At 50.1% G+C, this 26,055-nt stretch overlaps 1 protein-coding gene across 1 annotated transcript; it reads left to right on the top strand.

Moving 5' to 3' along the window:
- Positions 1 to 259: 259 nt before the first annotated feature.
- On the top strand, positions 260 to 25,708 carry ATOH8 (atonal bHLH transcription factor 8). The gene is made up of 4 exons (XM_030492912.1): positions 260 to 414; positions 693 to 1,339; positions 15,333 to 15,524; positions 24,094 to 25,708. The coding sequence occupies exons 1-4, from the start codon at positions 405 to 407 to the stop codon at positions 24,097 to 24,099; spliced, it is 855 nt and encodes a 284-aa protein (XP_030348772.1). The 5' UTR covers positions 260 to 404; the 3' UTR covers positions 24,100 to 25,708.
- Positions 25,709 to 26,055: the final 347 nt, after the last annotated feature.

The following is a 26,055-nucleotide window of genomic DNA, read 5'->3' as shown; positions in this document are numbered from 1 at the left end:
TGCCAAGACCCCTGGCCCTGTTGCACTGGGGCTGCTCCTCCAGCATGGCTGGGGCAAGAGGAGTTAAGGGGGTTTTGGGGTGCCGGCAGAAAGCAGCCCACGGCTGGTAGGAATTACCCACACGTCCGCGCTTCCTTGTTATCCCTGTGGAAAACAGGGCAGCCCTTTGCTGCGGGACACTTCTTCCAAGCAGATCCTAAGTCAGCGGCAGAGCAGCAACCGAAGGCGAAGCGGCGGCGGGAGGGATATCTGGGAGATGTTGGAGCTGCCCCGGCTCCCCATCCCGCCGGCTTCCCTCGCTGCTCCCAGGCACATTTAGGAAGGCAACGTGAAGTCAGGCACCCCCCACCTCGCAGATGAGGATCTTGATGGGGGGAAACGAGCGATAGGAGGGGAGAAGCCAGATGAAGAAGGGTTGGAAACCAAAGCAAATCACGGATTTCCCTGGGGAGGCAAAGCGCGGGGGGGGTGAAGGGGGGGCCAACGCACACGGTGGGTCGCGGCGAGTCTCCGGGGGGCAGGATTTCTCTTCCATCGCATGGAAGAGCGAGATTAAAGAAGAAAGTGGGAGTGGGGTGGGAGGGGAGGGAAAGGGGGGAGTGTGGGGGGGGATGAACAAAGGAGATTGGCAGCACAGCTGTTTTGGGAAGAGAAAAAAAAAAAAAAAGCCCAGCCTTCCTGTTTCTTTAAAGCCGCTCATCGGCGCGGCGGGCCGGCTGCCGGCGCTGGGAGGCAGGCTGCGGGGAGCCGCGGACACACGGACACACGGACACACGGACGGAGCCCGCTGCGGCGCAGATGGGCAGCAGCGGGGCGGCAGCAACAGCAGCAGCAGCAGCAGCAACGGGAGCGGAGCAGCAGAGCGGCCGGCGCTGAGCGCACCCGCGTAGCGCTCCGCGCCATGCGGAGCACGCCGCTGACCGAAGGCGAGCCCTGGCCGCGCCTGTGCCCCGCCGAGCTCGGGGGGCTGCGGCGGCTGCGGCGCAAGCACGGCTGCAAAAGTTTCCGCGTGGAGCTCAAAGTGCTGAGCGGGAGGAGGACGGGGCTCCGCGCCCCGCACCACAACCACCCCCCGCCGCCCCCCGCCGCCGCCGCACCGCCGCCCGCCTGGCAGCCGCGCAGCACCGCGATCGCCGCCAGCGCCTTCCCCGCCGCCCCGCCGCCGCCGCCGCCACCGCCGCCGCCGCCCGCCGCCTCCCCGCGCCCGCGGCCGGGCGAGGCGTCCGGAGTCTCGCCGGAGATCAAAGCCCTGCAGCAGACGCGGCGGCTGTTGGCCAACGCCCGGGAGAGGACCCGCGTCCACACCATCAGCGCCGCCTTCGAGGCGCTGCGGAAGCAGGTACCTGCCGCCCGCACCCCGCGGAACAGGCGCGTAATGGGTGCGGGGATGGCGCAGGGCATCGCTGGGCAAATAGCTCCCCCCGCGCTTTCCCTTTCGGCGGCTGCTCTGCCCTGAGGTCAGGGTGGGTTAAAGGTAGGAGTCCGGAGTGGACGCCTGACAGAAGGGGAAGTCGGTTCAAAATGCCTGGAAGTACCAGCCCTACAAGTATGCTAACACTCAAGATAAATAAATAAGGGCTTTTAATTTGCTTGCAGTTAGGAACTTTTGGACTTCCCCCCCATCATCTCGGAGAGAGAACTGCATGGAGGGGTGGGAAATGAAACAAAACAGAGGAAGCCCTCCGAGTGAAAGCAGCGGGTGGAGAGAGGCACTTGGCCAAGCTGCGAGCCGGGTGATGCTGTGGTACCAAGAGCACATGTACTTGCAGCTCTCCAGCTGGGGTGGGCTCACTCAAAGGGATCACCTGGAATTCGGGCAGCGGCAAGCTCCCGTTGACTTTTGTGTAGGGTGCGTGGCCCCTCAGGGAACCTTGAGGTTCCTGCAGCCACCTCTGAAACTTTCTGTGTGTCCTATTCTGCCAGTGATAGCAGAGTTCAGTTGTGGTCCCCTGCCAGTTAGTTTCCCATAGTTTTTACAGTAGTATGTGCTTGAAGTATGTACAGTGCTGGGCTTTCTTGTTGAGAGGTCTTGAAAATGCTCATGGTCTCCTGTGAAGGGTAATAGACATGTTCTCACTGGCAGCATGGACCTTCTGAAAGGTAAATTAAGGTTCTGGACAAAACCCTTCCATCACCTCCCCGACATGTGGAAGGTGAGGAGAGATCTGGAGAAGCCACAAGGTTCTTGTATCGTCCCCACAAGGATAAATCAGCGCCCTGGCCCCAGTACTCAGCCCTGTGCTTCCTTCTGTGTGTGAGCTCCCTATAACAGCTCACTGATAGACAAAGATGTGCTGTCATACCGTGCAGGCCCAGCTGTCCCGGCTTTTCTGCCTTTCCAGTGTGCTGATGGGACTATCCCAGGTGTGTAGGCAGGAGGAGGTGCACAGGACTTGGAGGCTGTGAGCTGCAGATGAGTCTGATGGTCAGTAATGCTGAGCATCACCTCTATCAGGATGGTCCCTCCAGCCCAGTGGGAGCAGCACAGTCTTGCAGGGGGTCTCAAACACCCAGGCTTTTGGCTACCGTCTTTCAGACATTACTTATCCAACCCATTCCCCAATGGACTTTAAGACTTAATCCTGTTTCCAGCTTAGAGGAACTCTGCATGTTCCTCTCTCCTGCGTGATGCTGCTCTCAGTGACTGCTGTGCGTTGGGTAGCTGCACCCTAAGAGTTAATCCTTCCCTGTATGTACTGCGAACAGACTTCCAGCCCCAACCTCAGCTAAGACTGGGGCTGTATGTCAGAAGGGAATTGCCGATGAGCATCTAAATCAGAGCATTTTAAATCACCGCACGGTGGTAGGATCTGACAGCTTCTCTTATAATCATGGTAATCCAGCCTGTGCTGGATGCTGTCCCTCTGGTGCTGAGAGGCCGTCCCTTGTAGATGCAAACTCCAGACTTGATATATCTTGTTTCTTTAAGCTGCTTCCATATCTTGGTTGTTTGGCAACTGTGTGTAACACGCTTGGAAGTGTCAGCCTAATTCTCCGTGGACAGACATCTACACCACCAAAACCGCAAGGGGAAGTAGCACTGATTTCCCAAATCACTGGCAATCTTGTTCTAGGCTGAGCCTCAAGCAGAAGTCAGGCAAGCAACAAATTAAAGCAGCACTCTTTTGGGAAATGGGCAACTCTTGAAAAGCCTCAGATTCCTGGCCTTGGCCCTGCCTCCATAAATCATTTCAGCCTTGGACTCAGCTGGGAGCACAAAGAGCCTGGAGAACAAGTTGTTGTCCTCTCCTCCCATGAAAGCCGGTCTCCAGGGTCAGCACAGGAACATACTGGCAGAGCTGTATTCGCTCTGCAGAGAGAAAGGAATCATTCTTCAGGAAACACTTGCTGCAAGGTTTTCCTAGCAATTTGCTGAGGGGTGGGCTGGCTGTTCTGACCATCATTGGATGACATTTGTATTCATTTCTTGTTGGGCTGCCAGCGGCATGCTTGGTGCTGTACGTGACATCAGGTGACAGTCAGCTTCATGGAACATACGCACGGCACTGGCTTGTCACTCAAATCATTCACACCGGTGCTGGCGGAAAGGGTTTTGAGGAGCAATTTGGATCAGAAGAGAGGACGTTGCGTTCTGTCATGTCTTGGTCAGCGGGAAGCAGGAGGACAGAGAGGTGTTGCAGGAGGGAAGTGCAATAGGGAGGCTTTCTCTTGCTTTGGGTAAGCACCAGCTTTTCACATCTCTGAGCATACAAAAGGCCTTGAGCCCCATGCAGGAGGCAACCGCCGTGTGCCGACAGCCACAGACCTCGGTTTACTTCTTGTTCCTCAGTTAGTCCTCCGTCCCCTCCTTGTCATCACATATCAGGCCCTTAAGCAGCTGGGAGGCTTTTCCTGAGGCACTGAAACTGATACCTCCCTGCAGACAGGCAGGCGAGGAGCACAGGAGAGCTTGCACACAGGCAGCTCCGGCCCCTTTGGGAAGGGATTGGGTGCTGGATGTGGAGCCGCTGGAAGCAGGAGCCCCACTCAGCCACTGGTACCCAGCACCCATGCAGGTGTCATCCCTTTCCCCACCCTGTTTGAATGCGTGGGACTGGAGATGCCCATCCTTGCTGGCATGCATGGGATAACACCCCAGTGCTTGCAGGATTGGCAAGCCGTAGGGAGCCCATCCGTGCCTGGCGAGGAGGAGGACAAGGGAAAGCCATGCAGGACACCCTCCCCATCTCTGCAGCCCACCCCAGGGCGAGTGACTGGCACGCAGCATGCGGGGCAGATGGGCTGACAGCGGCATCCCTGCGCTGCGCAGCTGTGTACATATGGCACACATGTTTCGGCTTGTGTCGGCTAGCAATCCAGATGGCAGGAAGGGGTGTTGTTTTCCTTTTTTTTTTCCCCCAGTTCTTGGTGGAGGAAGAGCCAGCCACAGTTGTTTCATACAAGGAGAGGCTAATCCAGCTGTGTCCCTGAGCACTAAGCTGTCCCCGGCTCACCTCCAAGGCCAGGGCCACCTCAGAGGTGGGAGGTAGACAGGAAGCTGGCTGCTGTTGGGAGAGATGTGTCATTGCTGTTGTGCTTGTCCCTTGGCGTTATGGCCACCAGGAATGAGGATTTCTCTCCCTCTCTCTGTATTAAGCTGCTGCCTCCACCATAGGTCCGTAACACTGAAGTGAGATTGAAGAGTAGATGCCTCTGAGATACAGCTTCTTCCCCTTAGTCTTGGCACTTGTAAGTGCTCAGTCTGGAAGAGATTTCCCCCCCCTCAGTCCACAAAGCATCGTTTGTCCATGTGATCCTTCCACTGAGGCTAATAGAGTAGTTGCCCATGGGAAACACTCACCTGCTCTAAACCACTTTGAGGTGGTGGAGATCCTTCTGCTATACTTTGCTCTCCCTCTGCTGCCGCCTTTCTGGGTGCCCCTCCTGTCCCCATGACTGGGCAGCTCCTACCTGGAGCACTGGTCTGCCCTCAGATGCCTTGGTAAGTGCTGGTCAGTGGGTTCTTGCACTGTCCCAGCTGCGCCAGGACCCCCCATAAGTGACAGGGTGGGTTGTCATTTCCATCCTTTTTCTCTTCCTCTCATTGCTGTTGCGGGTGGTCAACGAACCCAAACATCTCTGATGAAGAGATGCAGCAATGAGTTCACAAGAGCCCAAGGTCATCTCCTCCTCCATCTGAAGTGCCTCTGTGGATGTTCCAGTTCATGAAGCAGTGCAACTGTTCGGAAGAGTCAAGATGTGATGCCACCACTGCACATCTGCAGAGCAACTGCTACCCAGGCTGGGCCATGGTTGCCAGCAACACTGGCTCCATTCTTTGTTTGCAAATTCCTTTTGGCAACAAGAGTTGCTTACTCCAACACATCCCAAGTGTGAAACGGAACCATCTGAACAGTTATTACAGCGTTGACTTAGCCACCAGTTTGCTCCTGGAGGCTTTGGCCAGGAGGACATAGTGCTCTCCACTGTTGGGCTGTAGTGGGCACCCAAGCAAACCAACTCCCACCAGTCCATTGCACTCACAGGGGGTGTGATCGAGCTTCTCAGCTGTGCTGACAGACCCTAAGGTGGCAGCAAACTCTCCCTCGATGGACAGAGACAACCACAGTAGCCTTCCTGATGTGGAGCCTGCCTAGGGTTGCACATCTGGTTTCTCTAAGGGAGCACTGCTGTCCAACTCCTCCTCAAGACAGAAAAGCATGGAGCCACAGCAAGCTCGACTCTGTGCCGGGAGCAAATGTGTCCACAGACATTTATTTTCCCTTGAAGTATATTGACTTTTCTCTAAATCTTTTCACCACTGCATTACCAGCGCTCTCTCTGCCTTAGCAGCTGACAGCCTCACTCTCTGCACTCATGTGGGTTCTGGGGATATTTTAGGGTTTTATAGGGCTTTTTAGCTGCTGGAGTGGAGGTTTTTTCCCCCCCGCTAGCATCCTTTCACTCTTTGCTGCCAGCATGCACGTGGCTGCTGTGGCTTGTTAAATCAGTGCAGAGAAGACCCCGCTTGCTCCCATTGGGAGCATGGTGGGACATGAGGAGCGGCAGCCTCAAGGCTATGGGAGAAGGTTGCGTTGCTGTGGGGTGGCATGGGGGCAAGCTGTCTGCAGGGTTTTGAAGGGACAAGTCAGGCAGGGCCTTGAGCAATGCCTTAGCCACAAGCCAGTGGAGGCTGTGACTATTCTGGGGATGCATCGTTACGTGCTTTTCCTCTTTGTGTGTCATCCCAAAGGCGGCTGTGGTTTGTCACCTCTGCAGGCGGGACACTGTATGGGACCAGTGTCGCTGGCGTGTCCTTACTGCGTGGTAGGGAGGCTGAGAGCTTTTCTCCGTCACCTGATGACACCTCCCAGCCCTCTTCCCAATGATTCATCCCCCCATGATCCCACCAGCAGGAAACCTTATGATGCCTTCAAACACAGGTCCTAAAGACAAACCTCCCACTGAGCTCCCTGGGGGTGACAGCAGGAAGGTTTGGCCCCGTTCCATGGTGGCAGTTGGAGAGATGCTGCTGGGCTTCAGGAGCATCCTCTACATGTTGCTTACAGTGCGTGGTGCCACCACTGTACATCATCATCAAACAGCACAGCGTTAACTGGAGCTTCTTGGTGGTTTCAGCCAGTCCAGAGTGATGCTTAGGATTATTTAGAGCCTGGTTGGGGAAGAACTGAGTGGCACTGTGATTCAACAGCTAAAGAAGATGACAAAATAGTGGCCTGAAGCAACACAAGGGGTGAGAAAATAAGGGAGAAACCAGACAAAAGGACAAAAATCCTGAAAACAATGACTGTGTGTCACCAAGAACGGGGTTTGTTTGCTCCCCTGGCTGCTGCCTAACTGATTTTATCCTCTGCTACAAATCCCGCTCCTGTCGGGAGGTATTTGCTCTGCCTGCTGCAGCCACCCCGAGTTAACCTCTGTGTTTTCTTACGGCTCCTGCTGAAATCAGAGGAAAGAGCCTGCTTTTCTCTGTCGGGCTTTGAATCCAGCCTCTGCTCCCTGCCTTAATCCGCTCTCAAATTCCTCTCTGGGCTGTGGTGGGGAGGTGGGACACTTTATGGTAGCTTGCAGCAGATTCCCTCAGGCTCTTTGTTCCCTTCCTGCATCTCCTTCTGTTCACAAAGTGATATATCCCACCCCGGTCGCAGTTTGCACTGTCCCTTGTGCCAAGCAGGGATGCAGGGATGCAAGCAGAGCCACATCTGTACGGTGGGAAGGTTGTGCTCCTTGCAGCTGGCCATGGGCTTGGGGCAACCCCTGGGTCAAAGCAGTGATAGAAAGAGAGTGGAAACCCCTGTGGTGTCCAGCAGTGGCTGGTGACTAAAAAATCACCAAGACCAAGCTGTTGGTGTAATGCCGTTAGCTCTGGTGGGGCTTGTTGGCCTATTCCCCATATGAATTGGACCCATTGGACCTCAGAGATGGAGGTGACCACTACTAAAATGTCACTCAAAGTGTTTCCCCACTATAGTGCTTAAGGATAGCCCCTTCTAGAGGAGATGCCCAGTGGCCCTGTGGTTTCTCCTGTGATACTGCAGTAGTCCTCTGTGTAGTCATTTGTTCTGGGAGGTGGTTCAAAGAGCCTGCAATAAGAGCTTTGCTGCAGCCCAGCAACGTGGTGTTTTTCATGCATGATACTAACAGTGTGTGTTGCATGCTCTGAGGATCTGCAGGACGGTTTGATGGTGCAAAACATCTGGGGACAGTGCAGGAGGACTGTCCAAAATGAAGCGGAGCCAGTGCTGGGGCAGCATTAACCAGATTGCCATTTGGAAGAGATCCCTGGGGTGAACTCACCCAGCACCACACCTAGGTTTTGTTTGGAGGAAGCCAATTCATTCGCTCCAAGGAGTGAACTCATGTTTTTGCAATGTGAGCGATGGGGGAGCCAGGAGCTGGGAGGGAACCGAGAGCTGGGTTATTTGACAGCGTGGACCCACCCAAGAGGCGAAGGCGCCTGGGTTGGGACTAGTGCTCTTGCCTGAGAGATGCTGCTTTTGTTCCTGTTGGCATTTGGAAGCTAGGTTTGGTCCCTGGCTGGATGCTCCGCTGCCTGTGGCGAGGCAGGGATGAGGCTTTCTTTGAAGCTGCTGTGATTGCTTGGCTAGAACAGGGCTGCCCGTTCCCCACTGCTGCAGTCCGGTGACAGAGAAGCAAAAGCCCCACATGCCCATGGTATGAAATAGCTGCCTATCGCTGGCAGGAACAGAGGAGCATCTGACACTGTGATGGTCGAGGGAGGTGATTCTGCCCCTTTGCTCTGGTGAGACCCCACCTGGAGTACTGCATCCAGCTCTGGAGTCCTCAGCATGGGAAAGACATGGAGCTGTTGAAGAGGGTCCAGAGGAGTGAGGGCCACAAAAGTGATCAGAGGGATGGAGCACCTCTCCTATGAGGAAAGGCTGAGAGAGTTGAGGTGGTTCAGCCTGGAGAAGAGAAGGCTCCAGGGAGACCTCACTGCAGACTTTCGGTACTTAAAAGGGGCTTATAAGAGAGATGGGGAGGGACTTTTTAGTAGGGCCTGTTGTGATGGGTCAAGGAGTAATGGTTTAAAATAAAAGAAAGTAGATTTACACTAGATATAAGGAAGAAATTCTTTGCGATGAAGGTGGTGAGGCACTGGAACAGGTTGCCCAGAGAGGTGGTAGATGCCCCATCCCTGTCAGTGTTCAAGGCCAGGTTGGACAGGGCTCTGAGCAGCTTGATCTAGCTGAAGATGCCCCTGCTCACTGCAGGGGGGGTTGGACTAGATGACCTTTAAAAGTACCTTCCAACCCAAATGGACTGTGTGATTCCATGGGGCCCTTCTCCAAAAGCACTCCCCTGAGAACCATGCCATTTATCTACAAAGCAGGATCTGGCCTTGCTGGGTTCAAACCTGTGTTGTGCTGCCCCAGAGGTCCAGTTTGGTGTACTGAGCACCAATGGCATGGAGGAGCCACTGGTGGAAGCTGGTTGCTGCTGTGCCATGGGCAGGAGGAGGGGTGTTTGGGGACCAGGGCCATGCAGCACCTTCTGCTGCTGCACTTGGGAGTAGTAGTGCAGGCAGCAAAGCTGCCTGTGTAGTAGCTGCAAGTTGCTTGGTGGCTCTGAACAGCACATTGTGGTTCTTCTGGGTCCTAAGTTCAGGCACACCATGGAAACTGTCTGCTTCCATGATGCCGTTACTGCAATCACCATATCCACTCACTGATAACCATCTGCACTGAAGGGATCTGGCAGAACTGGGAAAGGACATCCCAGCAATGCTTGCAGGCTTTTCCATCAAACAGTGTACAAATAATCATCACCCCATCTGGGATGTTAGGAAGACTCTGAGCATGTAGCTGTCAAGAGCAAGGTAGGGAAGCCAAGTCCCTTGCTGGTGAATCTGAACACACCAACAAGCCCATCAACCATCGGGTCCCCCAAGAAGAAGGAACTTCAGAAGTAGGAACTTCTCCATCCAGAACTGGGTGGAATGAAAAAGGCTGGCTCTAAACCCTTCCCAAACATGCTCCACAATGCAACACAGATGATGATCTTCTGGACAAGGCCTTCAGCTAGTTAAGGCTGATAGAATCACAGACTGGTTTGAGTTGGGAGGGGCCTTAAAAATCATTTAGTATAACCCCACACTATAGGCCCATCTTTCACTAGACCAGGTTGCACAAAGCCCTATCTAGTCTTGAACACTTCCAATGATGGGGCATCCACAACTTCCCCTCCTCTTCACAGTAGTTCTGCATACACCAGCCATGGAGATACCTTAGGTGGTGAGAAGGAGGTTTCCCCTGTGCACAGGGAACACCAGCCGTCCTGCTGCCTTTCCCCTGAGGAGCCTTAACCCCAGGAAACATCTGACTCACTCCAGAGTGGAAGGAGGGATGTGTGAAAGCCAGAACTATTAAGCACTGGACATTTGTATGAACCTTCTGGAAATATTTTTGGCAGGAGGCGCAGCACAAACAATGAGACAGTGCAGTTGTATGGTGTTCAGACGTAGGGAAGAGGCAGCCAGATGCTCTCCAGAGGGGGAGGCTGATGTGTTTTGACTCCCAGCATAAAAATAAACCAGATGAATTAGCAGACAGGTAATTTCAGCAACTTATTATGGCATGTTGTGGAGGAGCTAGCTGTCAGGAAGGCTTAACTTACGTTGCCTCGCAAACACAGACATTTCTCCACCTTGGAGCCACCCTGTCTTCTCTGCTGTACCCAGGAGGGCCGATTCTGCCCTGTGTGACTTTCGTGTGGAAGGGATCTGTGCAAGTCTGAGCTGCAAAGTCCTGTTTCTAGCACAATAACAAAGAGGTCTGGACCCCCAGCATCCAACACCCTTCTTTCTTTCAAAATATTCATGCAGAGTGGATGTAGAAATTGTATCTTACTGATAAGGACAGAGCTACCCAGCCAGAAGCTCAGTGGTGCAAACTGGCTTAATGCACCTAAAGTCCATGGTATACCTCTGGTTGTTCCCCATAGATCCATCATGGTCGACAAACCCTGCACCTTCATATGGCAGGGGTGGTTATTGCACCCTCTCACCCATCTTTTTCTCTAGTTGCTCCCCAACCTTATCCCACTGTTTCCTTTCCTGTGCCCTGGGTGTGAAGCAGCTCCAAGAGCGTGTCACTAGTGGATGATAGTGACCCTCAAGAGGGCTGGCAGTGAGCCGAGCACTGCTCCAGTCAAGTGTGCAGCAGACTTCCCATGGACTTCGAAGGGAGCATCTTTGGTCTTCCAACAGTGCTGTTTCTGAATCACAGATGTCAAGGATAAAAAAGACCTGTTAGGTCACATCCTGTCCTATCTTCCTCACAAAGAAAGGCTTTTCTGCACAGGAATATGTCTCAAGAGTGTTCATCTTCAGCCCCTGCCAGCCTGGGGATCGCTGATAAGACCCGTGAGACTCTGCAAAGCCCTTCACGGACACAACCAACAGACATCCTTTGGCTGCAGCCCTGGTTGCTGCTGGTCCCAGCCCACTATTATGCTGATCTCCCAAAGCTGAGGATGGTGCCAGCATCCTTTGCTTTCTAGCAGACAGCTGCATTCCTTCGGATCGGTGTGAAATTTCAGTTGCAGTTCCTTCCTAATTCCTTTTAATCGCTGCAAATATTGCAGGATAGATGGTGAGCTGCGCTGCCGCTCGGCAGAAATCAGTGGGGTCAGATAAGGGATTTTCATTAACTGCATGGGAACTTGAGCTCTCCCCTGCTTCCCTCGGGCTCTGAATGGATCTGCTCAGCTCCCGTCTTCGTAGCTCTCCCACCAAAGCACTGATGTCTATTCATCTCAGGCGTGATGAGCAAGAAGGTGATGGAAGGAAAGGGCTTGGTGCTCAGGAGCATGATGGATGCCTGCTCACATTACCTCCTGATGAAAATCTGTGTAGTACAGACCCCATGGGAGCTGGGAGGGTTACACCTGCATGGCCACACCAGCATCAGGCTTTTTTCCTATTTCTAAGATGTTCGCTCTGGTTTGGGTTGGATTTTCTTGGCATCCAGGTATGTCATCGATACCCTTCACTCCAGCTTGTGCAAATCTGTCTCCTCTTCCCCGCTGGCTTTATGTTAAAGAAGGGATGAAACCAAAGTTCACTTTCTTATACTACCACCACCCCCCCCCCCGCTTTGGGAAGCTTTGGATCTGGATCTGAACTAAAAGTGGCTCATTCCTCTCTCAATTTCCCATGTTTAATTCAAAAGGAAACATTAAAATGGCAGGAGCTGAGCCAAGACAGGGAGGGTTCCGATGAAATAGTTATTCTAACACTGTTACCATGGCAAAAACTCTTATCTCCTAATGTCGGTGCCCCGCACCCATCACGGTGGTATCTGAGCTGCTCTTCCCATGGATGTATGGGGCAGCTCCAGTTTGGACTTTGCTGCAGCATGTTGGAAAAGTGTTGTGTAATCCCAGTCAAGGGCTTTGTCAGCTGTGTTAGCACTGAGATATTTCTTGCAATTCGTAGCAAACATCCTACAGAACAGTTTGTGTTTTATTTTGTTCCTTCTTCTTCTTTTTTGGGTTGGGTTTTTTTTTTGTGTTTTTTTATAACACAAAAGAGCAAAACAGATGAGGGGAAAAAGACATTTGCCTGCCTTCTTGTGTTGTAACTGGACAGCGTCTCTGCATCAGCCTCAAAGATTTCGTGGTCTATTTTTCTTCCACTCGATTTAACTTCCTTCTTGCTCTAATTCTGAAATTATTCCCACATTTCACTGAATCCTTCCATTTCAGTTTCCATCTTGCTTTGTTCTTTCACGCTGCTGTTTGATCTGGGATCTCCACTGTTACATTGGGTGTTCCTGCTGCCTGAAGCTCTTGCTTTCAAAATAACTCTCTGTTGCATCTGGGGGCCAGGTATTACGGTCTGAGGGCAAGCACAGTTGGTGAGTGAATCATGCTGGCAAAGAAGTGAAGATGGGGATTTAAAGAGAGATCTTGTCTGTCAAAAAGGGGCCCTTTGTGCCCCTTCCCATCATGTCCATGGAAATGGACTCCAGCCATTTCCAGCCACCCCTCTGATTCACTATGGAGAGATGGGGCCTTGCCTTTTCCTTGACTGTCAGCTTTGCAAAGAGGGTCTTACAGGGTGTATCTTGAACCCCATGGGACACATGGTGCTGTTTCCAGCAAGAGGGACGTGGACGTTGCTCTGTCCCTTTTGGGCAGAGAAGTTTCTGCTCCATACAACTGCCACCCAAGCCGAATGCAGCACTGACACTGGGTATTCCCAGGGAATAAATAGATTCCCTACAGTGTTCCTGCTCATTGCAGGGAGGGTTTGGACTAGATGATCTTCACATGTCCTTTCCAACCCAAACTATTCTATGATTCTGTGATTCTATGATTCATTGCCTCCTCAGGGGTATCAGTAGCACATTGTATGTATAAGAAAAGGCCCTTTGAAGCTTTTTGGCTTGCTTCTAGAGAGGTTGGATACTGCTGGGCACCTCAGCTGTATCATACAAGCCAATTGGCCCATAGTGTCAACAGCGTTAAAATCCACGTGGATAAGGATGATCCAACCAATTGTAGTTGGTTTGGATTTCCATAAGCATTATAGCAGAGCTCCTCCCTAGGAGTGTTTGAAGAAACTGAGCATCTTGGACAGGAGTGTGGGTTAGTGATTGGTGGACAGGCAGGGAATGAAGGGAAGGGAAAAAGGGCCAGTTCCTGTGAAGGGGAACATCACAAGCAGACAAACTGGGTTCTTACTCCTACCTAGCTCTGCTTCAAGCAGAGAGTTGGGTTGGAGTCCTCAAAGGTCCCACTACCTGAAATGGTGACTGTGTGAGCTGTGCTGCTGAGTGTGTTTGTAAATGACCTGGGAAGGTGGGTGAGCAGTGCAATGGGAAGTTTGCTGGCAATACTCTACCAAAAGGTACTGCTATTTGCTAAAGGTAGCAAAGATAAGAAGAATTACAGAGCGACTTTATGACTCTGAGTGACTAGGTAATAATATGGCAGATTAAATAAATACAATGATGTAGATAAAGTGATGCACATGGGAAAAAACAGATTCCACACATGCAGTGACAGACCCTGAGCTGAGCGTTATCTCAGAGAAGAGAGACCTCAGGGTTTCTGTAGATATGGTTCAACAGAAGTCTCAGGTCAACGCCTGGCAGTGGTCACAAATCAAATCAGGAGTTATGAGAAAAGGAATATTAAACAAAACAGAGAACGAAAGCATCTGTTAGATAGATGCATCCTCAGAGCATTCACAACATGAATACCTTGCATTGCTCTGATCCTCTGAGCTCCAAAAAGACTAGGAAAGGTTCAAGGAAGAGTAGCAAGGGCCATCAAAGGTATGGGATGGCTTCCACACACCCATCTGCTAAGGAGGTTTGATCTTTTTCTCCTGGAAAAGAGGCTGAAGGGATGATGGAGGACAAAAAATGTGTGTCACAATAGAGGTGAATAAAAGTCTGTTGTCCTCTATTCTAGTACAGCAACTGGGGGGCTTCAGGTGAAGACAGTAGGAGCCAAGTTCAAAATAAGCAAAAAGAGGGCTGAGGAGAAAACTTTGCAAAAGAATCTTGTGAGTGCTCAAAATTGACAGGGGTTCAGCTTACCAGACCAAATTCATGGGCAAAAAACATCTATCTTGGATTGTTAGATACGGGGAAGGCACATCTAGCTGAGGTCGTGGAGCTGAGGTTCGTTGGAGCCTGGCAGAGTACCTGAGGAGTATATTGGAGAAAAGAGAAGCTGAGGCATGAGCATGGCAAGAAGCATTAAAAGATCTCCAACCCTAAGCAGAGCATGACACCCTAGAGGGATGAGGAGGATGGAGACTGGTATGGAGGCAGATGGTAGAGGGACACTGAGGCATTCCAGTGATTGATGTAGTATGAAAACTTAGGATGGACAGGCGGTCAGACAACGTGAGTGGCTAGGATGGATTTCAGATAAATGCCCGGCTCCAGTTTCCCGTAGGCAATAGACTCCTGTGCATTAAAGGCTGAATGACCTTTAGCAATTTTTCAAACTAGCAAACGGGGCCCTAAGCCTATTGAACTCAGAAGAAGATCCCTCTATCCCTCTTTAAGCTGGACACATTGAAGTTGTGTGTGCAAAATTGAGCCTATACGTAGTGTTTTGGTGGATCACGATCGAAAAGAAATCAAACCTTGTGCAGCAGGAAACGTATGCTGCTCAGTTATTTAGGCATATACTGTTTAGTTTGAATTGTTTGAACGTTTCACATTACACTAGGAATCTTCAAGGGTAAAGAAATAAATTGCATAAGATGTGGCCAGGGCCCTGAACCAGGCTCTGGTTTGGTCTCTTCTGGGAGGTGAGGTACCGTGATAGGGTGTTTCGGCAGGTAGGAATTACAGCCTCCGGGTCCTGCTCATACAACAGCGTTGTGGTTTTGCACGGGCTGGAAGTCATGAGCAATGCTATTTGAGCACAAAACCACCAGGTTGTGATATATTTGCTCGTACCCCCCTTAGTGCCTTATTCTGCAAGATGGCATTGGAGCTACTAGCAGGGAGTAAGTTACTCAAGATGAATAACTGGGTGGCATGGGGATTGCAGATTCCTGAGAAAAACAGGGCCTCTGAGAAGCAGCCTGAGCAGCAGGCAGACATCCCAGGCCGTATCCTGCCATCACATTTTAAGCAGAACTGCCCTGCTGAAATCAAGAGGCTTCGTGCTGCTTTCATCCCCATGGAGAGCAGCGGGGGAGTTCTTCTTAAAAACCTGTTGGGACCATATGGCCTTTTATCGCTGGAGTTCCTATTTATGTTAAAAACTGCTAAGAAAATAACCTACAGTTGTTTTGTCATGCTTTTCAAGCAAGATGTTTTGTTTATCTGGCCTAATTTTTAATTAATTCTTCTTTTTTTCCCTGTTACCCTTTCTAGGTTCCCTGCTATTCTTATGGTCAAAAGTTGTCCAAACTGGCCATCTTGAGAATAGCCTGTAACTATATCCTTTCCCTGGCCAGACTAGCAGACCTGGATTACAGTGCTGATCACAGTAACATGAGCTTCTCTGAATGCGTGGAGCAGTGCACTAGGACCTTACAAGCAGAAGGAAGATCTAAAAAAAGGAAGGTATGTTACGGCCTCCCCCCACCGCCCCCCAAATAATGGGAAAAGTTACAAAAGGGGGAAAAAAAGGGAAAAAAAAAAGAAGGAATCCAAAGGGGCTTCCTTCCTTTTCCAATCTCTTGAAAATTTCCTGGGTTTTTTCATCCCTTGCCTTTCCCTCTTGCTTTTTCTCCTCCATCTGTCTGATCTTGTAATAACTGCATTCCTCTCTAATCAAAAGCTTTTCTCTCGTCCCCGTCCTCCGCGCTGGGCTCTTCCTCTCGTTAGTGGTCCATCATGTGTTTAAACATGAGCGTGATCCTATTAGAGTCATCTTGGGGCTGTTAGTTGTTAAGCCAAACCAACCTTGAGTTGCCTTTTGGAGCCCATAAAAACACGATCGCCCGCCTGTGTTTTCTGTTTTGCTTAATCTAACACTTATCTCCGAGAAAAATCGCCCGACGACAACAAAAAAGTAGCTAATGGAGACGTTGTGTGTATAAACACATTAGTAAGATGTATGACCTAAAGGACATGTGGGTATCTTGAGGAAACAACGTTAAATCTAATTACGCCCCGCATTCCTTTAGGTTACTTAACACTGAACCAATTAGGTGAAATCATCGTCAAGCGGCGGGAGAAGGAAGCGGAGCGCTCTGCCAGTTTTCCTCTCGGAGAGTGACATGGGTGAATTAAAGGAGTGATTGATGTCTTTGTTCAGGCTTTTATGACAAAAAGAGTTTTGTAAACTTGACTTGAACTTCCCCCTGCTTTCTGGGCTTGCTTGTCAGGCGGGATAATAAATCAGCAGGATTTTAATGGATGAATGGGCAGCTGAGCCGGAGAGCAGGCTCCTTCCCCGGTGTCGTTAAGATCTGCCTCCAATTCGGGCAGGTTTCCTCACTTTTCCTCCTTGTTAGCCCAACAAATCATCCTACAGCAATTTAGTTTATAAATAAACACAATAGCACACTCCCTGTCGCTTCCTCTCGCTGTCATGGCCTGTATTTATGCCCCTGGAGCAGCAGTGCCAGGCAGAGATGCAGTACCCCTCGACCACAGCCGACAGCACTGGCTGAAACTGGGAAGTGCAGGGGGAGCTCCTGGTCATGGCCTGAAACTGGGAATTCATTGGTGGGTCCATAGTGCCACAAGCAGCGGTGTCCCAGGAACGCCGATGTGATGCCACCAACCCTAGGGCAACATGAGAGTTGGGTCTTGGGTCCCCCCAAGCCAAGATAGGAGAGAAGAAGAGGATAAGCATCCTTTTTGGGGCTTCAGCAGATTGCTAGTGGGGTCTTGGGTCCCCTCCCCAAGTCAAGACAGGGGGGAAGAACAGAATGACCATCCTTCCTGGGGCTTCAGCAGGTTTCTGGGCTGGTCTTCAGGCTTTGAGTGCCCAATGGGCTGAGACCCATTGTCTTAGCTTATGTAAACCAGCACAAGCTTAAAGACAGAAAATTCAGAGCCAGATTTCAAATGGCTCCAAATCCCAGAGTGTTCACATCTGAGGGTTAGGGCTGGGCCCATCCTTAATGAAAAAAAATATATTAAGAATTAAAAGCCTTCCATTTATGGCATTTGTTCTCTAAAGTTTGCTCTGGAGCAGATGCATGGAGAAAAGCCCCAAGCCCATCAAGAGCAAGTGAACAATGAAACCCTCACGGGGCATCGGCACATCCTGCCTCCCAATGGGCCACCACCGACCCACAGAAACAGCATCACTAGGACAGAATCTGCCTTTTCTCCATGTTCTTGGAGGACACCCTCCCCAACCCTTCACCAGAGGCCCTCTCCAAAAAGAAGGCTGGGCTTTGTACCTGAGGTCTTGGTCACTGCTCTGCCTTGCTTTTCTTTCTGGAAAGCATCTTGCAAATGTATTTCTGCTATTTGGGAAAGTTTAGGGCGGTTCAAGAGCCTGTGGATTCCCCTGGCTGATAGGTGTCATTTTATTTCCAGCTGTATTTGCTCAGGTGATGGCAAGAGCACACTCAGCTGATGATGAAGCCAAACCCAGTAGGTACCACTGAGTAACACCAGTAATTCCCGGTAGACAGGAATGGGGATGCAAAGCCTGTGTTGGGAGGATTCATCTTGGTGTCTCCCTTTCTCCTGGAGCCAAGCAACTCAATGGCATCATGAGCACATGGGAGGGAAATGCCATTGCCAGAGGGAAATCATAGATCCGGTATGGCTATGCAGGGAAGATCCAAGCTCTGGATATCAGGTGATGTGAAGGGATGTCTCTCCTGGGGGGTCTCACATGGGCAGCTGGATGAGGATACAATGCCTTGGCCCCAAATCACCGCGCCCTCATTCATTTGGAAATCGGCACGTTTTTTCTAAGCTGTGTGTGTTTTTAATCAGTTCTCCCAAACCACTGCTCACTGAGCAGTTCCTCTGAGTTACCGACCTTGGGGTGGTGGTTGTATTTGTGGTGGTGTCGTTTCGGGGGTTTCCTTTTTTAACCTCTCTTAAAAGAATCACAGCAAGCCCAAGCACAGACCTCTGCTCCTTGAGCTCTACTGCTGGGTCCACAGCACCCTTATCTCCTGTCATCTCCATTTTATTGTGTCTCTGCCTTTATCACTCACTCTCTCAGCTCCCTGATTGCAATGTGCTATGGCACCGTGAGCTTTTCACACAAAAAAGTAGCTGGTTGGAGTTTGTTTTGGCAGGCAGGGCTTCCAGATGTTGCCTTTGCTGGATTGTGCTTCTCCTTTTGCTTTGTTTTTGAGGGCAGATTATCTGCTGTCCGTAATATTAGGTTGTTGTTCAGACTTTGCTGTTGCAATATGAAATCTAATGGGTGTTTTTCTGCCCCCCCTTTCCACTTCATTTTGTTAATTAGAAAAGTTGGGTTTAGCCTTTCAAACTTAACTAGAGGGGGAAAAAGCCTCCCTTCCAGCCCTAACTATAGTTATATGGTGATTTTAGTTGCAATTGAGACTTGACCAAAGGTGTTTGGTGATGGGAGATCTCATTTACAAGCAGCAAAGGGGGTAATTGAAGGTCTTCAAATGCCTTTTCCTTTAAAAACAAGAAGCTGCATGGGGGTGGTGAATTCTGATGATAGTCTTCATTTTTTAAAGCTCCCTTTGGCTTGATTATACAAATGATCTGAACTAAGCCTTGCCCTTTACCTTGCCCAGTCACACCACGTTGGACATGTGGATTGTGACACCCTCAGCAGAGCCCTGAGTCCTGCTGGGGTCACACTGATGTCCTGGGAAGAGAGGGGGACCTGCCCTTGGCTCCAGCCAGGAGCATCCTCCAGCAGCGCTGAGGGCACAACAGGGAAAAGAGGTGAATCAGAAAGGGGAGTTCAAGTTCTTCATCCATGGTGTGCCCCACTTCTGCCTCCCTGGTGTACCCTGTTTCTGCATGGGACATGATCCTGAGTGGCAGGACATTACTTGAAAGCCTCACACAGATTTTGTAGGGTTTTGGGTCCAGCCTGCTGTTTGCACAGTCTCCTTTTATAGCCTTTTCCCAGCAGAGCCAAACTCTGATGCCCTGCAGGAAGGCAGCATGATGGCTGAGGGTAAGGTTGGGGCTTTAGGGTGTATGGCCGGGTCCTCTCCCTGGACGCTGGTAATTCTGTGGGTGCAGAGCTGTGCACTGCAGCCCCCCACATCTCACAGGATCCAGGCAGCACAACCACAGCCCTTTACAGAGCAGGATCCGGCTGCTAATACATTATACAACACTCGCAGCACCCAGCACTGAGCAGACCCCCCCCCCCGGGTGCTAAAAAAGCCCACCTCAGTCTCCCATGGCAAGGTTCATTTTCTTTGCCTTCCTTTCCCCTGTTTGCTTAGCACTTAGCCCTCGTGCTAGGCAGCAACATCGCCGCGGCCATGGGAGTTAAGCCGGAGCGGGGAGCGATGGGTGAGGGATTTTTTTCTCCTCATCCTCCCCCCGTCCAGGCTCTTCTGGCAGTCGCAGACTCCAGATGTTCAGAGCGCGAGCTGGGAAGTCCTGCTGGCGCCACTTGGGGCAGAGGGCAGGGGAAAGGCACGCGAGCTGGAACCCGGAGTACTCAGTCACTGCAGGACTTGGCGCATTCCCCAGCTCGCTGCTGGCACATTCCCCAGCTCTCTCCTGGCCATCTGTTCCAAAAAAACACTTTCAGAACCTCATCATCACTCAGGATACAACACTGCGAGCAGCTGTTAGCGAGGCAGAAGGGAAAAAAAATAACACACACACACACACACACTGAAAAAAAAAACCCCAAACCATGCGAAAGGTCTCTTTGTGAGAGAGGAAACTGGGTTATGAATAACAGGCGAGCAGTTGGAGCTCAATAAAAGTTTTCGGCTGGAATTTAGCTTCTTGGGTTGGTGCCTGTGTGTGTGGATGCACACAGACGCAAGGAATTAAACATTAAAAATGCTCTTTATATATACATATATATATATTCCCTGATAATTAAATGATAGAGGAGCATATATGGAATGAAAAGCCATTCTGTTTGTTGCAGGCTGCCGCGCTAAAATGGCTCGTGTTATGTATGTAATTATTGCATTATATAAAACAGTTATTGTGGTGTTCTGCCATCCCTTGATGCCGCCTCGTTGTTACTTTGCTAAAAGCAGAGCTCCTGCTTTAGGTAACACTTTTTGCCATTGGAAAATTCAAAGGAGGGCGTTCTGCAGGCATATTTACTTGCAGGAGTGACCGAGTTAAAGCTTCATGTTATAGAAGAGAAATGGAAGTGGCAGGCTTGATTTGTATGGCACTGAAACTATTCGCTTGGAGCATATTTTTTCGATAACACGGTATCATGACTCCTGATTTATTTAGACAGAGCCCCAAGATAAAGCCACAGCTCCCACCCCCTGGCTTGAGCAGATGATCCTGGCTGCCGGGGCTTGCTGTTATTGATCATCTGATATTGATTATTAGAACACATTCAGAGCCAGCACAGTAAAAAATCTTGATGATCTGCACGACGTTTCTTTCTTGCGGCTTCCTGTCCTGTGTGGGGAGAGGGGGGGGTCTGATAATGAGGTTCGACCTCCCTTTCCCTGCAGTTCGACTTAGCAGAGGTTCCTCTTTAAAAATAGCTTCATTTCCCTGCTAGGACTTGCAGGCGCGAGCGGGCAGCCAGCCAGTCTGCTTCCCCACGGCCGCCAGCTCCACGGGCCCCGGGGAGGAGCTGGACCACAGGAGAGCAGTGTCCCACTTTGGAGCCGTCCGTCTGCCTGCAGGACAGTGGGACAGCAGCATCCCTGCGGGGGGGGCCCAACCTGCCTGGCCATGAGTTATCCCTGCCCCAAAGGGATTGAAGGATTCCACACCCAGGGAACAGACCTGCTCAAAAATGAGGTGGTGAGGGGGTAGTGAGGATGTGCAAGAGTTGTAGTGGATTCCTGTGCTTATCCCTTGTGTTTTATATGTCCCTGCAATCCGAAACAGCAATTGCAAATGGGACACGGGTGTCAGGCTAAGAGCTCATGACAAGGTCCTTTTCAACCCGAACTATTCTATGATTCTTTGTTCACCCAGTGCTGGGCAGGGAGGCATCTGCAGCTACATGCATCCCCGAGGGCACTGCACACCCTATGTTGGCCTGTTTGGGGATTGAGCATCAGTACCCCAAACAGAAGGGCTGAAAGCTTTTCCTTGCAAAAGGGGTGTAGTGTGGGATCCCAGTGTTGCACAACAGCACCCCAAAACCCCCTTTGCTTTAGGGGGTGTTGGAGCAGCCACATCGCAGCATGCAAAGGCTGGGGCCTGGGATTCACTCTCACAGTGGGAGCAGGGTCCCAGCGTAAGCTCCGTTCCCTTTGTAGCGAGGGTATTACCAAGAATAGGGTAAGATCCGCCCCACCGATATCAGGTAACTACAGCAAAAGGAAAATGTGAGTAGAAGAGACAGGAGAAGCCCTGGAACAAAGGCTGACTCAATTCCAGAAGTGCTTTGATTTATAGAGATTGAAATGCTCCGGGATTCTGCAAACTCACCAAGGTCATTGGGCCAGTTGTCAAATTCAAAAGCCATGGGACTTCTGATATTATTAGTTTAAAGCAGACCCTGGTTAATAAATCTGTCTTCAACACTCCTGGCTGGAATGGAAAAGGGTGGAGGGTGAAAGAAAGGAGCCAGTTCCCACCTAACATAACCTAACATAACCCATGGCTAGCATTGGGCAGAGCCTCAGGACCAGCCAAGTGGTGCCAACAAGGTCTGCTGAGCTCCATCCCTTGTTGCAGAGGGATGTCTCTATTCGCTTTCTATTCCATTCACCTGGAAGGTATGGCATGATTGCCTTTACCTGCCCTTGGCTGGTTTGTACATATTCCCTCTTGCCCCTCCATGGCTGATCTTCCCCAATTGCAAAGTCTGCAGAGCAGAGACCTGCCACTGAGGCTCCTCTTCCTAAAACCATCTTGCTTCCAAAAACCCACTTATGCTTTTTATCAGCATCGAGCACCTTGAGCTAAAGGGTAGAGTCTCGCTGAACAAATGCAGGTGTTAACTGCAACCTCAGGTCCTATTTGTTCAGCACTTTAAAGAGTACCAAAGGCACAAGAGAGGAGACCAAGGGCCCTGTAACTCCGATGGCTTTGGCTTAGGGCATGAGGCAGCTATTGCTGGGTAAGTCATTCCTGCAGTGGAAAAGGTTTTGCTTGCTAAGACTGCTGTTCCAGACAGGAACAGGGGGGATTTGTCTCTCTACTGTCTTTTAATATTAATGATAGTGGTCATTTCTTCCCTCCTTTTTCTTCTTTTACATTTTCTTTCCATGTGGGATAAATTAAACCACTGACTTTTTCTATGACAGGTTATTAATATATATTATTTATTGGAAAATAATTTCAGGGGTCTCCGAACAGAAACAGAAACATTTGCGATACACAAGGCTGCTTGTCGTTCTCCCACCTAAACCTCATTTATTCAAAATCCCAAATCCCAATTAAAGCCTTGATTAGGGCAATAGTTTATGCGTTTTCCTGCTCCAAGCAGCACTAGGTAGTGTCTTACAGTCAGCAGAGGTGCCTCCTTATTGATAATAATTGCAATAATGAGCTCTGTTTTCAGATTCGGTGTGTGCCAGATGTGAAGAGTTCATTAGTGCTTACGTAGGAGAGGAATTGATGTGGGCTGGGACCAGTGCAGTGACGTTTATCCAGGGACTTTACTATTGCTGGGATGCTCTGGGATGCAGCCAGCCCAAGGCTTCATCCTGTCCTCCAGCAGATCTGAATGGCCAAATGCCTCTTCCATGTATCCGGATGTGCTGACCCCAACTCCAGGAGTCCAGGGTCCAGCAGAGACCAGCATTTCTTGCATGGAGGTTGACCTGGGCCCTTTCAGTACTAATATTGAGGGAAATCCTGATGGTCCTGGGGCAATCCCGTGCTTCCCAGTGTCTGCGCTTTGCAGGAAGGGATGGCAAGGTGGATTTTGGGCCTGCCTGCCCCTTTGCTTGGCATGGATGCTCAGCTGTGATGGTTATCTCCCTAATGATAGTAATCAAATAAATAAAACCATAAAATAGGCATCAGTTAGTAATATTTTATACCTTAATGTTACCATCTACAGTCATGGAAAAGGAGAGACAGTACAGAAACAAAACAGAATCAGGAAAAAATGTTTTTCAGGCCAAGCTTTAAGGAGTTTGACCTTTTTAAGACTGTCAGAAGGATGGCTGATCTGTCCAGGGAATTGATGACCATGTCCAAGGGACCTTCAGAGGCCGTGCTGCACCCTCTTAAATCCACTGGCAAAAAGCGAGAAACAGTGGTTGGACTCCGCAAATAGGATCTCGTTTCCAAGTTTCTAATTCTAACTTACTTAAAGAAGGATTTAGGAGCCCACGTGATGAAGGCAGTTTGGACAACGGAGATGTGATCTCATGAAAGAGCAGGCCCTGAGGATTTTACTCTGTTTTGAACTACACTAACGACTGTTTGTGGGATATTCACAGAGCTTATTTTGATGTTAAAAGGGACTTAGATGAGGTTTTCCCCTGCCTGGAGCTTCTGTGCTTTGGAGTTGCGCATTTTCCAATGGACATGGCCATAATACTCTGTAGCCAAATGCTGTTATCCCAGTACATCTGCCATGGCCATGACTCACAGGGGGATCACAGGCACAAGGAACAGGTCGCTGAGAAGGCTAGAAGCCAGCCGTGCAGAAAAGCAAATGGGATAACTAAAATACAGACATAAACCCCATCTCCTGCACAAATCCACTTGTCACAACTCCTTTGCTTTCTGAGATCAGCTTCTGAAGCTGAAAATAGACCCCAAAAAGCTGCAGGTCTTGCCAAAAGCAGGTATTTGCCATCATTTCTAGTTGTGGCAGGAGCTGGAGCCCAAGCCTAATTACCTTGTTTTATTTCCTCTCTAAGCATTCCTCACCCTTCTCTCTGCCAGTCCCTCTGCTCTCTATGTGCTCTGGCCACTGTTGTGGCACCTATAGGGGGTTGCTCTGCAAGCCCAACTCTTAAAGGTCTTCATACCCATGACCAGTGGTCCCCGAGGACACCCCAGTGTGAGTCAGTGGCAGTCGCCGGTGCAAGGAGCCACCGGGACACCATGTGTTCACTGTTCTGATGGTGCATCTTTCTCTTTCCAGGAGTAATAACAAGGAAGGGAGGATTCAGAAGAGCTTCCAGCCAGAGTTACATCTGTTCTTGGCAAAGGTTGCACGATCCAGATGAAGACTGCAAGCGGCTTTTTTGCTGAAACCCCTTTTCGAGATGACAGTTGGCCAAGGAACTTTCTTAATCTCTGGAACAGAAAGGAAAAAAGGAAAAGAAGGAAACAAAACAAAAAGGACAGGGATGCTTCTTATTGTTGTTAAGCCAGCCACCTTTTAGTACGTGCAATTTATTTAGCACTTTTCCCTTTGCTTAACTGGGAAATGTTACCCTCTCAGCTCATGTGTACAGTAATTTGTTGTTGTTGTTGTTGCTGTTGTGCCAAAGATTTGATGGAGCTTCTACACTGTGTCTTATTTTTGCCTTAACGTTAAATCTTTGAGCCAAAGAAAAGTCAGAGGTGCCATTGAGGTGGTGGCGGCAAGGAGGCCAGTGACACATCTGGGCTTATGAATCCTTCTGTCAGTCACCTCTGATGTCTCCTGCCCACATTTCTGTTCCTGCAGCCCAGGAGCCAGCATTCGGTGCAGGCAAGAGCTGGGACAACACCAAGTCGTGCTTCGGCATTCAGGTTTGCTTCTTTCTTTGAGCTAGTTCTGCCTGTTGGGCAATGTCCTGATGTTTCTGCCTGTGCGACACATCCACAGGGTAGAAATAACTGACACGAAGTGAGAGCTGAAACAGCAGCTATGAATTTTATCTTTTTTAAATAAATAACAATAAATAAGCAACAGTTAAGTGCCATGTAAAGAGGAAATCAAAAGGAAGTTCATCAGGCAGGATGAAATGCAGCAAAATGATGCAGCGGGCCTTTCAGGTTTGTGAAGTTGTTCTTCTGTGGGGTTTTTCAGGTGGCCAGAAACCCATGTAATGCAAAAGCATTTGAATCCTATACTGTACCTTTCACTTCAAATTGAAGTAAAAAGAAAAGAAAAGATTGAGAAACATTTGCTTGGAGTAAGCAGACTTTATAGGTAATGCAGTTCGTATGCAAGACATCTGCTAGTGATGGGGGGACAGAGCTCTGTGTTCACGTTAAAACGAATACTGGTCTCCAAACCAAGGAGATGTATTTTGTTTCCCACTCAAGGGGAAAGGTTATTTGTGAGGCCAGATTCCCATCCTGGCTACATCAGCGTAAATCAGGTTCCCGGGTGTCTGACTTACTCCAGTGTGGATCTGGCCGGGCATCGCCAGGCACTGGAGAGGGTGAGGGGCTGGGGTGAGTGAGCATCAGCGGGCAGGGGAAGGGAAGAGTCTCTGTTCTACTGATATGAATACAAAACTTGAACTCCTCAGTGCCTGCCCGTTTATTTCCCAAACACACATGCAAAACATGAGCTCGCCAGAGCAGGGTTTGGGGTGCCAGGCTGAATGGTGATGGTCTGCTCACTGCCAAGTCCTCTGGTCCCAGCAAGGGTGGGCAAGCCGCCCATGCGGATGCTCCAGATGTCTTCTGTGTGGTTTCTGGGATGCACAGGGGATGGCTGTGTCCAAGCCCCTTCCCAGGAGCTCCTTATACTGCTCACCCCTCCACTCTCACCGCCGGTCATTATTAGCAGCCCAATAAAGCGCATTTTTAGATTGTCATTTGTATTTCTTTATTAAAGCACAGTTTTTAAGCCTGTCGTTTATTATATACATTAAAGCCAGCTTTTTAGCTTCTAACAGGTAGAGGGACTGAGCTCATGGACCGCAGGAAACACTCCAGAACTGTTTGCATCCATGGCAAAGAGTTGGGTTTAAAGTCCATTTGCTATCAAGAACCAGCAAGCGGCTGGACCTTGTCAGTGTGGCCCAGCCACAGAAAACAGAGAGAGAAAGGGAACTAGAGGACAGTAGAACAAAAAATAACAGCATCGCAAGATGACCTGAAGAGGGAACTGCGGGTTTTGTATGGGGCTGTGCTGCAACTCTTCCATCAGGGTTTTGAGCAG

This window comes from Strigops habroptila, chromosome 7 (genome assembly GCF_004027225.2).
Source record: "Strigops habroptila isolate Jane chromosome 7, bStrHab1.2.pri, whole genome shotgun sequence".
Taxonomy (NCBI): Eukaryota; Metazoa; Chordata; class Aves; order Psittaciformes; family Psittacidae; genus Strigops; species Strigops habroptila.
The sequence above is the reverse complement of the archived record's forward strand: the minus strand, read 5'-3'. Positions and strand labels throughout refer to the sequence as shown.

Coding starts and splice junctions, on each gene's coding strand:
- ATOH8 (XM_030492912.1), top strand. Junction 1,340..15,332: donor TCGAGGCGCTGCGGAAGCAG/GTACCTGCCGCC, acceptor TACCCTTTCTAG/GTTCCCTGCTATTCTTATGG.